The sequence below is a fragment of the Mus caroli genome, unplaced genomic scaffold (genome assembly GCF_978045245.1).
Source record: "Mus caroli unplaced genomic scaffold, Mus_caroli_1 scaffold_1, whole genome shotgun sequence".
Classification (NCBI taxonomy): Eukaryota; Metazoa; Chordata; class Mammalia; order Rodentia; family Muridae; genus Mus; species Mus caroli.
The window spans coordinates 60610239-60622066 of NW_028227256.1; the positions used below are offsets into that span (position 1 = coordinate 60610239).

The 11828-nt window shown below is 42.0% G+C and overlaps 1 protein-coding gene across 1 annotated transcript in view; it reads right to left on the reverse strand.

Moving 5' to 3' along the window:
* Mdh1b (malate dehydrogenase 1B) overlaps window positions 1–11655 on the reverse strand; it is a 41617-nt gene extending 29962 nt beyond the window's left edge. The window contains exons 1-5 of the mRNA XM_021165825.2: window positions 11577–11655; window positions 6935–7047; window positions 3136–3270; window positions 2816–2958; window positions 865–1361 (exon numbers count right to left, since the gene is read on the reverse strand). Coding sequence (XP_021021484.1) covers window positions 865–1361; window positions 2816–2958; window positions 3136–3270; window positions 6935–7047; window positions 11577–11598 — 910 coding nt within the window. The 5' untranslated portion in view covers window positions 11599–11655. The remainder of the gene's footprint in view (window positions 1–864; window positions 1362–2815; window positions 2959–3135; window positions 3271–6934; window positions 7048–11576) is intronic.
* Window positions 11656–11828: the final 173 nt, after the last annotated feature.

Sequence of the window (11828 nt, forward strand, 5' to 3'; positions counted from 1 at the left end):
AAAGTTCACCAATATAAAATGTATTCAGATCCAATGCTTTGTCTGTATATTTGTTTTAGGGTTGGTCCAATGATGTCCAAGCTCTTTAGCCTGTGCAAGCGCTGGTGTTCACCTCCCTAATTATCGGGGCTTGGCAGTCATGGGATAATGCCTTGTGAACAGTATACTGGATGGGAAAGTCAAGGAATACTGAGGGAACTGCCGTGAAAGATATTGTTAGTGAAAATTGTATCATTTGTGCCTCTCTTAACTTCATTCCCCTTATACACACACACACACACACACACACACACACACACACACACACACACAGAGTCATAAGAATATATTAAAAGAAGTGGGCACAGCTGCCCCCCCTTATCCACAGCTTCACATTCCATCCCATAGCTCAATTAACCGTTGCACACTTTTTCATTTTAGGGCAGGTGCAGCAGCATTGGAGATGGAACCTAGGCACTCATGCATGCTAGGCAAGAGATCTACCACTGACCTACCATCCCAGACCTGCACTTTAAAATATCATAGGGAATTTTTCAAAAAATAATCAGTGGGTAACTTATAGATCATTTTCATTACTGTATGTTGCTATGATTGGTTTATTAGGTTATTACTTTTTATTATTGCTAGTTTCTTGCTGCCCTGAGTTTATGAATTAAACTGGGTCACAGTATGTGTGTACAGGAAAAAGCTGGGTAAGGAGGGTAGGGTAGTCTAAGTGGCATCCCCTGAATGAGGGAGGACCAATCACACTGGGTTCATCCATCCCTCCTAATCTATGTTACACATCCAGGATGGTCCTGGAGGATGTAGCGTTCTCTCTCCATTATTTGAACCCATGTGTCAAAACACAAGCAAGACACTCACTGGCTGAAGTGGTTTTCATCTTTCGGGCCAGTACTGCTTTGGCTTGGCCTTCTACCCCCAGAGCCACTGCGATAATGTTGCTCGCGATGTTAGGGGCATATTGCATGAGCAAAGTTGTTTTCAGATTTACAAAGTTTTTCCCTCCCACGATGACCTTGACAGACTTGTGAGCATTTTTCTCTATCAGGTAACCGTAGAGGCGGCACAGTGGCACCCTGCTCCGCAGGCAGCTCTCCAGGCTGTACACTTCTTCCTCTGTGCTGTCATCCAGGATGATGATGACCTGGGCCTGAAGGAAGGCCTCCTTTACCGTGGTGCAGAAGGAGACAGTGCGGAGGACTGGCGAGGCCAAGTCCTGGGTTTCCATCACTATGCTTCTGAGGCAGTCCTCCCTTTGCTCCTGGTCAAACAGGGTCAGGCTGATCTCTGAGTGCATCCCAAACACTTCCCCACTTAGCAAGAGGGGAATTAAGTGGCAGCACACATAAGTACCTGCACTGTTTAAATGCAAAAGTTGGATGGAAAACAGTTAGAGCCCTTCCCAGTGAAGCATTCTATTTTTTTCATTCTTTCTTTCTTTATTTTGTGTTAGATTTTCTTTATATATATTTCAAATGCTATCCCGAAAGTTCCCTATACCCTCCCTCTGCCCTGCTCCCCTACCCACCCACTCCCGCTTCTTGGCACTGGCGTTCCCCTGTACTGGGGCATATAAAGTTTGCAATACCAAGGGGAAGCATTCTATTCTTAACCAATGCTTTTGCATGTGCTCTGAAAGATGATTCATTGTTTCACATGAGCATCCTCACACTTGAACAGATGTGCCTAGGAATCCAAATCAGAACAGGGAAGTCTCACTACCCACTCCATCTCAGCATCTGATGATACCACCAAATAAAAATGTACGAGTGCATTAGATTTTTCAAATAAAAGAGCTTTCCCATGTGCAGAAGACAAAACAAAACATAAGCAAACAAAAGCTCCTTATCAGATTGTTCTGCTTACAAACTCAGGCTTTCTCGTGAGAAGACAAAGACATTTGCTTCAGCTACCCATTGTCTTTAATACCTTTATCTACTAATGAATGTCTTTAGTTTTGGACAGATTACTTTTCTCACAGTCTTACAAGGAAAAACCTTTACAGGTGTGGTTAGGATAAGCAAAGGTTTTATGCTCTGTTTGAAACTGAATGTACCTTGATCTTCTATTTCAGTGATGATCAACTATGGGGGATTAAAAAACTCATTTGTAAACTTTTATTACTCTTGCTGGGTTTGGGAAGGGCACTGTGGTGATGCCCAGTTCTGGACAGGCTCATGGGTATGTGTAGTACAACTTCTGAATCTTTTCAGTGTTTGTAGTATCCATAGTTATATATACTTTCTCAAAACAGGTATGTGTTAGGATACACACATGCAGTGAGGAGGACAGTGTGGGGAGATGGAGGGAAGGGATGGAAGCGCAGAGAAAGAACCACAGAGTGAGCGGGGTGGAGATGCAAGGGGAGGCGGTGACAAGTGAGGACAAGGAGGAGGAGGAGCGCCCTTGAGAAGGAGAAAGGGAGGAAACCAAGGGAGGGGATCTGGGTTGCACTCAGAGAATGCAGGAGGAAGAACCAAGGAAAGTCAGCAGGTGGGAGGGGACTGGGAGGGGAGGAGAGGGAGAGAACAATGACCAGAGGGGACAAACCCAGGAGCATTGCTTTAGATTGTGTATGAAGACATGTATGCATGTAAATCACAGGGGGATAGATGCTGGAGGCTAGATACACAGAAGCACTCATAACCATGTACAAGCCAGATGTGTGTGTGAATACACACACACACACACACACACACACACACTTTTGAACCTGCATAGGTATTCTTCCACCATGAAATTAATCCAATTCCATTGTCTTTTCTAAAAATAAACCTCCAGGCTCATAAATCCTGGGGTTTGACTATCCCACCTGGCAATCCAGACCTGCAAAGGGCTGATGAGATCTTTCATGGTTTCTTTATCCAACTGTTGTTCTGTATGCGTCTGCATGTTCTCTTTAGCGATGACCATCATCAACTCTGTCGTCATGTTGGAAGTGACACCATAGTAAAGCTAGATATCAGAAAAGGAAAACTCAACCTCAGAGAATAGATCATGATTAGACCAAAGCCAGAATAGAAAATAGACTAGGAGGAAGGTAGCAGAATGGCTTGGAAAGCAAGAGTTTGAAATATAGAATACTTTTAAGGGAATGGTATGTTTGAACACATAAGCAATGCAATCCCGTACCTGGGCATGTTCCAGAAACTCATTGTATCCTCCCAAAAGCAAGCCCCTGCCTCCACGATCCAGCAACTCTCTCCAGATAATGGGGGAGGTTCTGTGGTCCCACATATTCCTTTCACAAACATCTTCCACCCAATCCTGTGGGGAAAGCCTCCAATAAGCGTCACCTATTAAATCTGCCTAAGAATTCAGTTCAATCTTGTAGGATTTAAACAACAGAGTAATGGCTTTTTAAAGTTTGCATTTAAAAGTATATTCATGATACATATATCATCAAATGGTAAAATATAAACTAGAAAATAGCAGCGAGACTGTTATGATTACTCATGATACATAATTATAGCACTGTGGACGCAGAGGGAGGGGGATCACTGTGCATTTCAGCCCAGCCGGGCTGCACAGCGAGCCTGTTTCAATAAGAGAAATGAAATAACAAAGGAAAAAAATGAGAGAAAGAGAGAAGATAATGATGAGATAAATAACAAATTAATAAATAAGAAATATTCTCCAGGTCCAATGGCCAAATAAAGTATGAGAACTTGCTTCTTTGCTGGAGTGCTTGTGTTTAACCTAGGGAGAGGCCATGTCTTCTAAGTTGGCTGATTTTAAAGAAAAACACCCATTTTTATTATATATGAGTTGCTTTAGTTTTATGGCCACATAAATTTTGATACTGCTTTTCAAATCTATGGTTCTGGTTTCTATGACTCAGACTTAATTGATGAGCTAAAAGTTACCCACCTGATATTCTCATCATACATACCAGAAGAAAAAGTTTATGTTACCATTTGGTTTGGGTAGACCAAGATTTCCAGTGATAACAGCTGAGTATTGGTGAGGGACAACTTTGTTATTAGTTAGGTACAGTTGAGGAATGCTAAAGTCATACCATTGGAGGGAGGTATACTAAAGCCATCTCACAAGTAAACTCTATTTCTTGCTGGTGTTGAAGAAGTCCATGTTTTTAATTCCATCCCAAAGCAAGAAGACTGAGATTTCCAACATGGTCCCTCTAATCACTGCATATCTTGGCTGGAGGAAGAACGTGATCTACCCTAAAAGACTATAACAAGGAGAATAGGCTAATGGTCTATCAGCAGTTTGGAGAATGTGTGTAGGACTGAATTCTCTGAGTCCTGAACCAGGAGTAGAACATAAAGATGGACATGTGGACTTCATCACTGTGAATCGCTCTTCTGCAATTTGGGAGGGCATACTCTGGTGGGGACCCTAGAATACAATGGTACTGTATTACTAGACGGACAGTCAGAAGTTTGGAGAAAGTGATGACTTAGATAATGTAAAAATGACAAATATGCCAAGGAAGATAGTGGAAGAAGGGGTCAAAAGGGCAGTGGAGGGCTGGTGAGATGACTTAGTGGGTTAAAGTGCTTGCTACCAAGCCTCACAAACTGAGTTCCATTTCTGGGCCCTCGTTGTTGAAGCAAAGAATCGATTTATGCAAGGTATTTGCTTGCAGACCCCACCTCAAAACAAGCAACCAACCAACAATTCAACTAACTACATTAGTAAATACACACACACACACACACACACACACACACACACACACATTAATTTAAAAAGGTAGTGGGCATAGAACTATGGGAATCTGGATAAATTGCTACTCAACCACATTTTCTCAAGGAGCCTGAGCTACACTTTATTCACCAAAGTTATAAGAAACACACTAAAGGGAGAAAAAAAAAAAACTGTGTGTGGAACCACATGGAATGTTAAGACACTCAAGTGCAAAGGATGGGGTAACTGCCCATCAGAGAACATCTGTTTTAGAGTAATAAATACTAGCCAACCCCACAGATAGGATAGGCAAATAGGCAAATAGGCCTCACAAGAGACAGGCAGCAATTCAAGAGGATGGGCCTCTAGTCCTAAAAGCTGAGATAGTTCTTACTGCTGCTGAATGGTCAGTATATCAGTCAATGAAGACCAGCGCTAGCACTTTATAATGCCACCATCCTTTGAGAACATCAACATGCCTCTCTTGAAAATTGATAACACACTGCACTCCCTCCACAATGTAAAGGAAAGTGATTTGTCTAGATTGAATTCAACCTGTGCTGGGTGGGAAATGGCCCTTTCTGATTGTACTGCCTTCACCAGAAGCCTTGCCTACACACTTACAAAATGTTTAAACTGACAATTTAGGTCTTGCACACATCTTTGAACCAATGAGATTGCTATACAGGAAAAGAGGCACAGTACTGAGCATGTCAGTAGAGTATATATTGCCCTTATATATAAGACTGAGCTTTATAGAGCAGCAGGGCAGGCCAGCAAAGCTGCAGATACCTGGTGGAAGACTGACATATGGAAGGAATGGTCTGCCTCTTTCAAGTTGTAAAACGTGTTATATTTCCATGTAGTGTTTTACTCTATTAGATACATTACTTAGCATTTAGGAATTAAGGGGCAGAAGACCCTGTTCACCATCATTCCCAGGAGCCCTCTCAGAGCATTTTATGGTTTTTCAAATTCTCTGCTCTAGCCTATGTGAGTTGAAAGGCTTTAAATTTCCAGAGAGGAACAATTCTAGAAGGTGTAAGAGGAGTCTCACCTTTTAGCTACAGCTGACATTGATCATGGTAAGACGAGCGAGTAGCAGGCAGCCAAAGAAGCTATGTCTGGGGAAAGGGTAACTGGGTGTGCTCATCAGGAGACTGTACAACAGCTACTACCCAGAGTAAAAACATTTAACATCTAGGTTATCATTTGGGCACAGTCCATGAGACTCTGGCTCAATTTTGAACTTACAAGGGAAAGTGTAGTAGCCATGTGTTGAAAAGGGACTGAGGTGCACATCCCTTAAGTACACAGAACTGGGTCATCACAATTAACAAGTGGTCTAGAGCAGTAGAAGGGGACCTGTAATGGATGGTAGTGAGGAGAGATGAGTGCCAGCTTGGCTCTGAAACTTTGTGCAGTGGGAAATACGGTTCATTAACAAACCTTCCTCTAATAGAGTTTTCCCAGGGAAAGATCTTGATATGAATCCCAGAAGAGCTCTTACCAGATGGTGTGAATTTACTTAATGGAGCACACGGATCCAGAGGCACAGTAGCTGGACTGTAGCCGATACTCATGAATAGTCCAGGTCCCTTCCCTCTTACAAGCAAGGCACTTGTGCCCTCAGTCACCAGAGATAGTAGAAGCCAATGGATTAACTGCTGAGTCTCTCTCTCTAGGACTGACCTCAGTTAAAGGGATTCCTCTTGACTAAGATTAAGCTCTCTTCTTTGGGGCAGGCCACATCAGGTGACTGGTTGATGCAGGAATACAAAGGCTTAGCTTCTTTTCTTCAGCATGGAACACCTTGGAAAGGATTCCCCAACATGCTTTCCCTGTATGATCTCCAGACTCCTCCTGCTGCAACTGGATTGTAGCTCAACTCCCCCAGCCCCCAACCTATTACTGCTACCTTCACCTTCATTCCTTCTCAGGGTGTTCAGAGAGTACTTTCCAGTAAGGGCTCACCTTCAGAAGGATTGACATACAAACTACTTGCTTTCTCAGTAGGCTTGGGTGTGGAATCAGCACATTTCTTCCACTTACTGTACACTCCTTTGTGCTCTTAAGTATTAGCAAAACAAAAAAAACCCAAACAAACAAACAAACAAACAACAACAAACCCATGTCTTAAGATGAACAAGGAAGGACTCATTTTTACCTGTATTATTAATATGTGTCATCTTCAGAAGCTGGCACGATATACTCGTAAGTATCTCACCAAAGTAGAACTTTATCTTGGGTAAATGCATTTAACAGCTCTAACAGTTCTTACCTCCCACTTGTCAGGATGTTGCGTGATCTTAAAAATCCGAAAGTCAGGAAGATTCTTTTGTAAATAGTCTGCCAGAAGTTCTGCCTTAGCATAATATGGGCAGTTTGCTTTACCTAGAAGAGTTCAAATTAGCTGTGCTTTCTTTTCAACACACACATTTCCATGAGTATGAGGATGTTATCATTATAACCATACACTTCGAGAATGCACTGTGGCTATAATTTTATAAGAAAATTGCAGAATAAACTTATTTAATGCAAACATCTAATTTTTGTTATAGTAATAAAAATAAGATACATTTCATAGATCAGAATCTTAAACAATAACATTTTGTGGAACAGAAGGATGTTTTCAATATTTACTTTCTCTAGTACTCTGTTGGAGCACATGAGGTTATAGCATACTATCTAAGCATGAGATACTAACGGTGAGCTATTCATTAGCATCCACTCAAGGGTCCACTGAGATAGCTTGACTGATAAAGGCACAGGCACTTGCCATCAAGACTGAAGACCTGAGTTTCATCTCTAGGACACACACTCCTGTTAGAGTATCCTCTAACCTCTGAACTCCTCCATGTAAAACAAATAAATTAATGTTAAAGGGAATGTCAGATGCACTTCTCCCCCCCACCCCCACTTTTCTTTTTTCTTTTGTTTGCAGTGAAGAGCAAACAGGAAGTTATCCCCCTGCCCCAGAAGTGGGATGGGTGCCAGTTCAGGAGGACAAGTTAAGTGTAGTGCCTGCTGTGGAAACACTCTTCCTCAGCCTCACAGAGTCCTCAGCACCAATCCTTCTTAAAACCTCTCTGTGGAGAAGCCTCTCTATCTAGTTCAAATCCATTGTTAATCACTTCAAACTCACTTTATGGCTCATGTTTCATGACCCTGTCCATTTTATTGGGAAATAGTTTGTAAAAGCTCTGCACCCGAGATGATCTCAATTACCTGCCTTTTCTGGATCCAGGTTCCTTCTGCCCAGACACCACTGAGAAGATCATGGTGAAGTAGATATAAAGAACAGAGGAATTTCCAAAGGAAGAGGATTCCAGTTATGCTCTGAAGCCCACACCGCCTGTCTTCTTGGAAACCTTGCTGAACAAATTCTCCCTGCCCCATTAGACTCTTATTTCTGTTTCTAGTGTCTGCTTTCAAGCATATTTAAACGCACTTCACTTAAACTCCAGCTTCTCCTTCCTAAGAAACAAAAAGTCTATGTTTCTTCTCCTCAGCTATTGCTTCCTAGATGCTCCTTTCTGTTAAATACATCGTATATCCTTGTCATCCATGGTATTTACATTTATTCACTTATTATTCCACTATAACCTAGCACTCCACATAATTTTCCAGAAGGTGACTAGGGACCACCAGGTGCTTAATACAATGAGTACTTTTTTTTTTTTTTTTTAGTCCTTTCTTCTTTATCCCTGGTAGCATCTATCATGGTTTCCCATTTCCATTTCCAGTACAGTAAATTCTGGATGCATCTCTATGGTGGGATACTCTGAAGGCTTCCATTGTACATCTCTGGCTGGCATTTTCTGTACTTTATACGTTTTTGTTCCCTTATCTATTCATTAAACTGTATTGCTCTGCAAGGCACATAATTTCTCATACCTTATCTGTGTATTTTCCTGGCCAAGCTCCTTGGTTTCCAGGGGCAGTCTGTGTTCCTAGCTCAGGTACGTCTTATCCAGATGCCCATACTTTCCTGTGTTCTATCATCTTTTTCTGAATGTATCATGGACACTCAGCGGGATAAGCTGGATTCTATTCTGAAATGACCAAGGTCCTGCCGTCTTGTTCCGGCTCCACTTTGGGTTTGCTTAAATGATTCGCCCCTTTCCCACAATGGTTGTTTCTCTCTTGGCAACCCATTTGAGATTTCCATGGCCTTGACCACAGTCCAGATGTTTTAACCAAAATAATTAAACTAAAATGACTAAAGAAGATATAAGTTAAAAATAATTGTCATGTTATGTCTGAAATAATTAACAATGGCTCTGCCAGCAGTGAATGTTTCAAGGGTATGCTGATTCTCATCTAATTTTGATGTAAATCACACTCTTTATGGCTTTTGCCTTTAAAAACACCGAACCCCTGCTCTTGGGCATCAAGAGATGTTCAGGGGCAAGAACCCACTCTTGGTCTAGCCATTAATAAAAAGACTGAAAACTTTAATCAGCTTAATCACTGTGGTTGCCAATAACTATCTCATGCGTATCATTTTTATTTTATGTCTTCTACCAGAAAATGTAGGAGATTCTTGCATCTCCTATAGTAGTTAGATTTATCTCCTCACTTAAGAATATTGAGATTAGACAGGTGTAGTGGTGCATAGCTTTAATTCTATCGCTCAGGAGGAAGAGACAGATCCTATGAATTTGGGCCCAGCCTGGTCTACATAGCCAGGTTCAATCACCTAGGGGACATAGTGAGACTTTGTTTGAGAGAGAGAGAGAGAGAGAGAGAGAGAGAGAGAGAGAGAGAGAGAGAGAGAGAGAGAGATAGAGAGAGAATACTGTGAGATGTAGGTTATTAAACATATTCTTCTGATAAAAGTTCTTCAAATGAGTCCAAGTCTACCCAGTTACCCATAGCTTAGGTGTGTAACTTCTCCTTTATTTCTCATAGTCATTCAGTGAATTACAATCTTCTCCAACATATTTCATCTTTCGGATCATTCCTCAGTCTATTTGCTTTTCTCCCCACAAAGCAGCTCTTTTTGCATTATATAGCTCCAGCCTTCTAACCAGCCTCTTGTTGTATCCATAACTCTCAGGGAAGATACAGATTTAATGGCCTTGTCCCTTTATAAATTACCTTCTAGGTATTTTTGCTAAAGTCTCACATATTGAGTATGGCTCAGAAGAATCCGAATCATCTCATTTGTCCTCAGCCTAGGATGCTCTCTCCCTTACATCCTTTCTTCCAGCCCAATTAAACTCATTTCAAATGTATGCTTACCAACCACTCTCAATTATCATCAAATTTGGCCAAGATCTTTAGCAAGACCTAGATACTAGGACCGTGGCTTCATGCTTCCCCAGCAACTGCCCCATCAAGGGCAGCTCAGGCTCTTTCAGAAGAGCTAGGGGTTCAAAGATACTACCTGAGTCCTCTGCGTTTCCATTCACAACCATATATAACCTTTATACGCACACTCCAGCTCTACTCCCTATTATCCACGGTAAATTGTTCTGCTTCTTCCCGAGTCTTCTCTGCTTGGTAACTGTAGTTGTTCAGGCATCTGCTTAATCACTTTCCCTCTGGGAAGCCCTTGGCTACGTAGACCCTATACCACTGTCTTAGAGTTTTACTGCTGTGAACAGACACCATGATCAAGGCAAGTCTTATAAAAACATCATTTAATTGGGGCTGGCTTACAGGTTCAGAGGTTCAGCCCATTATCATCAAGGTGGGAACAAGGCAGTATCCAGGCAGGCATGGTGCAGCCAGAGCTGAGAGGTCTACATCTTCATCCAAAGGCTGCTAGTGGAAGACTGACTCCTAGGCAACTAGGGTGAGGATCTTAAGCCCACACCCACAGTAGCACACCTACTCCAATCAGGTCACACCTCCAAATGCTGCCACTCCCTGGCTCAAGAAAATACAAACCATCACAACCACTGTTTCCTCCAGAACACTGCCCTGTTACTGTTATATACAGTGTCCTGAAAGTTTCTACTGTATGTATTCCCACCATCCCGTTTTCTAGTGCAAAAAATAAAAATTATCTAAATGTATATAGAAGCAAAAGATGTACTTCCCAAGGGATGGTAAATGCCAATTGTGTAACAGAGAAGTGATTGTGGTCGAAATAGTTTGTATAGGAAGGCCAAAGGAGAAGCCAGACTGAGTGGAAAGAAGGATAGAACAGCAGGGAGCTCTTTTAAGATACTTGGTGAGAGAAGAGAAAGCAGATACAGTCAACAGCCTGTCCCAGTAAGTGTTGCTTCCTGCTGTCCAGATGGTCTACATTACAGGCAGATTTCTGAGTTCGAGGCCAGCCTGGTCTACAGAGTGAGTTCCAGGACAGCCAGGGTTATACAGAGAAACTCTGTCTCGAAAAACTAAAAAAAAAAAAAAAAAAAAAAAAAAAAAAAAAGTAGACTCATTGATACTTTGACATTATTTTTACCTAAATTCGTTAATTTTGTTCAAGATTTAGTACAAACTTTTTTGTTTAAACTAAATGTCTAGTTTATATTTTGTAAATTCTAACCCAGGCCCTGCGACATTCCTACATCCAGGTCCTCCATTAGACTACAGCTCTTCTAGGTCTTTGCAAACTTTATCTGGAGGTTGGTTTCTTTAACAGCTTAGTTATTTCCTACTCTCCATCCATTCCTTATGCTCCTTTTTCCGCCAACCCCGCCGAAGCCTGTGCAGTTGTCCATCATTACATTAGTCACAGCAGATCAAAGGAATTCCTTATACGTTTTGTACCCCCGTGGGAATTAAAACCTCTGGCCAAGGGCAGAGGTGAGAATTTTCCCCAACGTGTCCCTATTGCTCATCTGACCTTGACACATTGCCACGGTGTATCAAGTGCCTAAAGGATGGGGCTGAGAACAGAAGCCTGTTAACAAGGCTGACCACCCATGGGAAGAGATCTGTGGGCTTACTAGAGAAGCACTCACCCGCGATCACAAATTTGGCCATGATTTCTAGCAAGACTTAGAAACTGGGACCGTGGCGTCACGGTTTCCTGGCAACCGCGGCGGGTACTAAAACTGGCGCAGGCGCGCTCAAAAGAGGCTGCACCGCCAGAGGCTAAAAGTTCTAAGTCACTACTTGAATGTATTGAGTTTCCATAAACAACAATAGATGAACTTTATAAGCTCCGTGGTTTCCTAAGGCTCTCGCCTCTATCTTTTCATCAGAGAATAGAA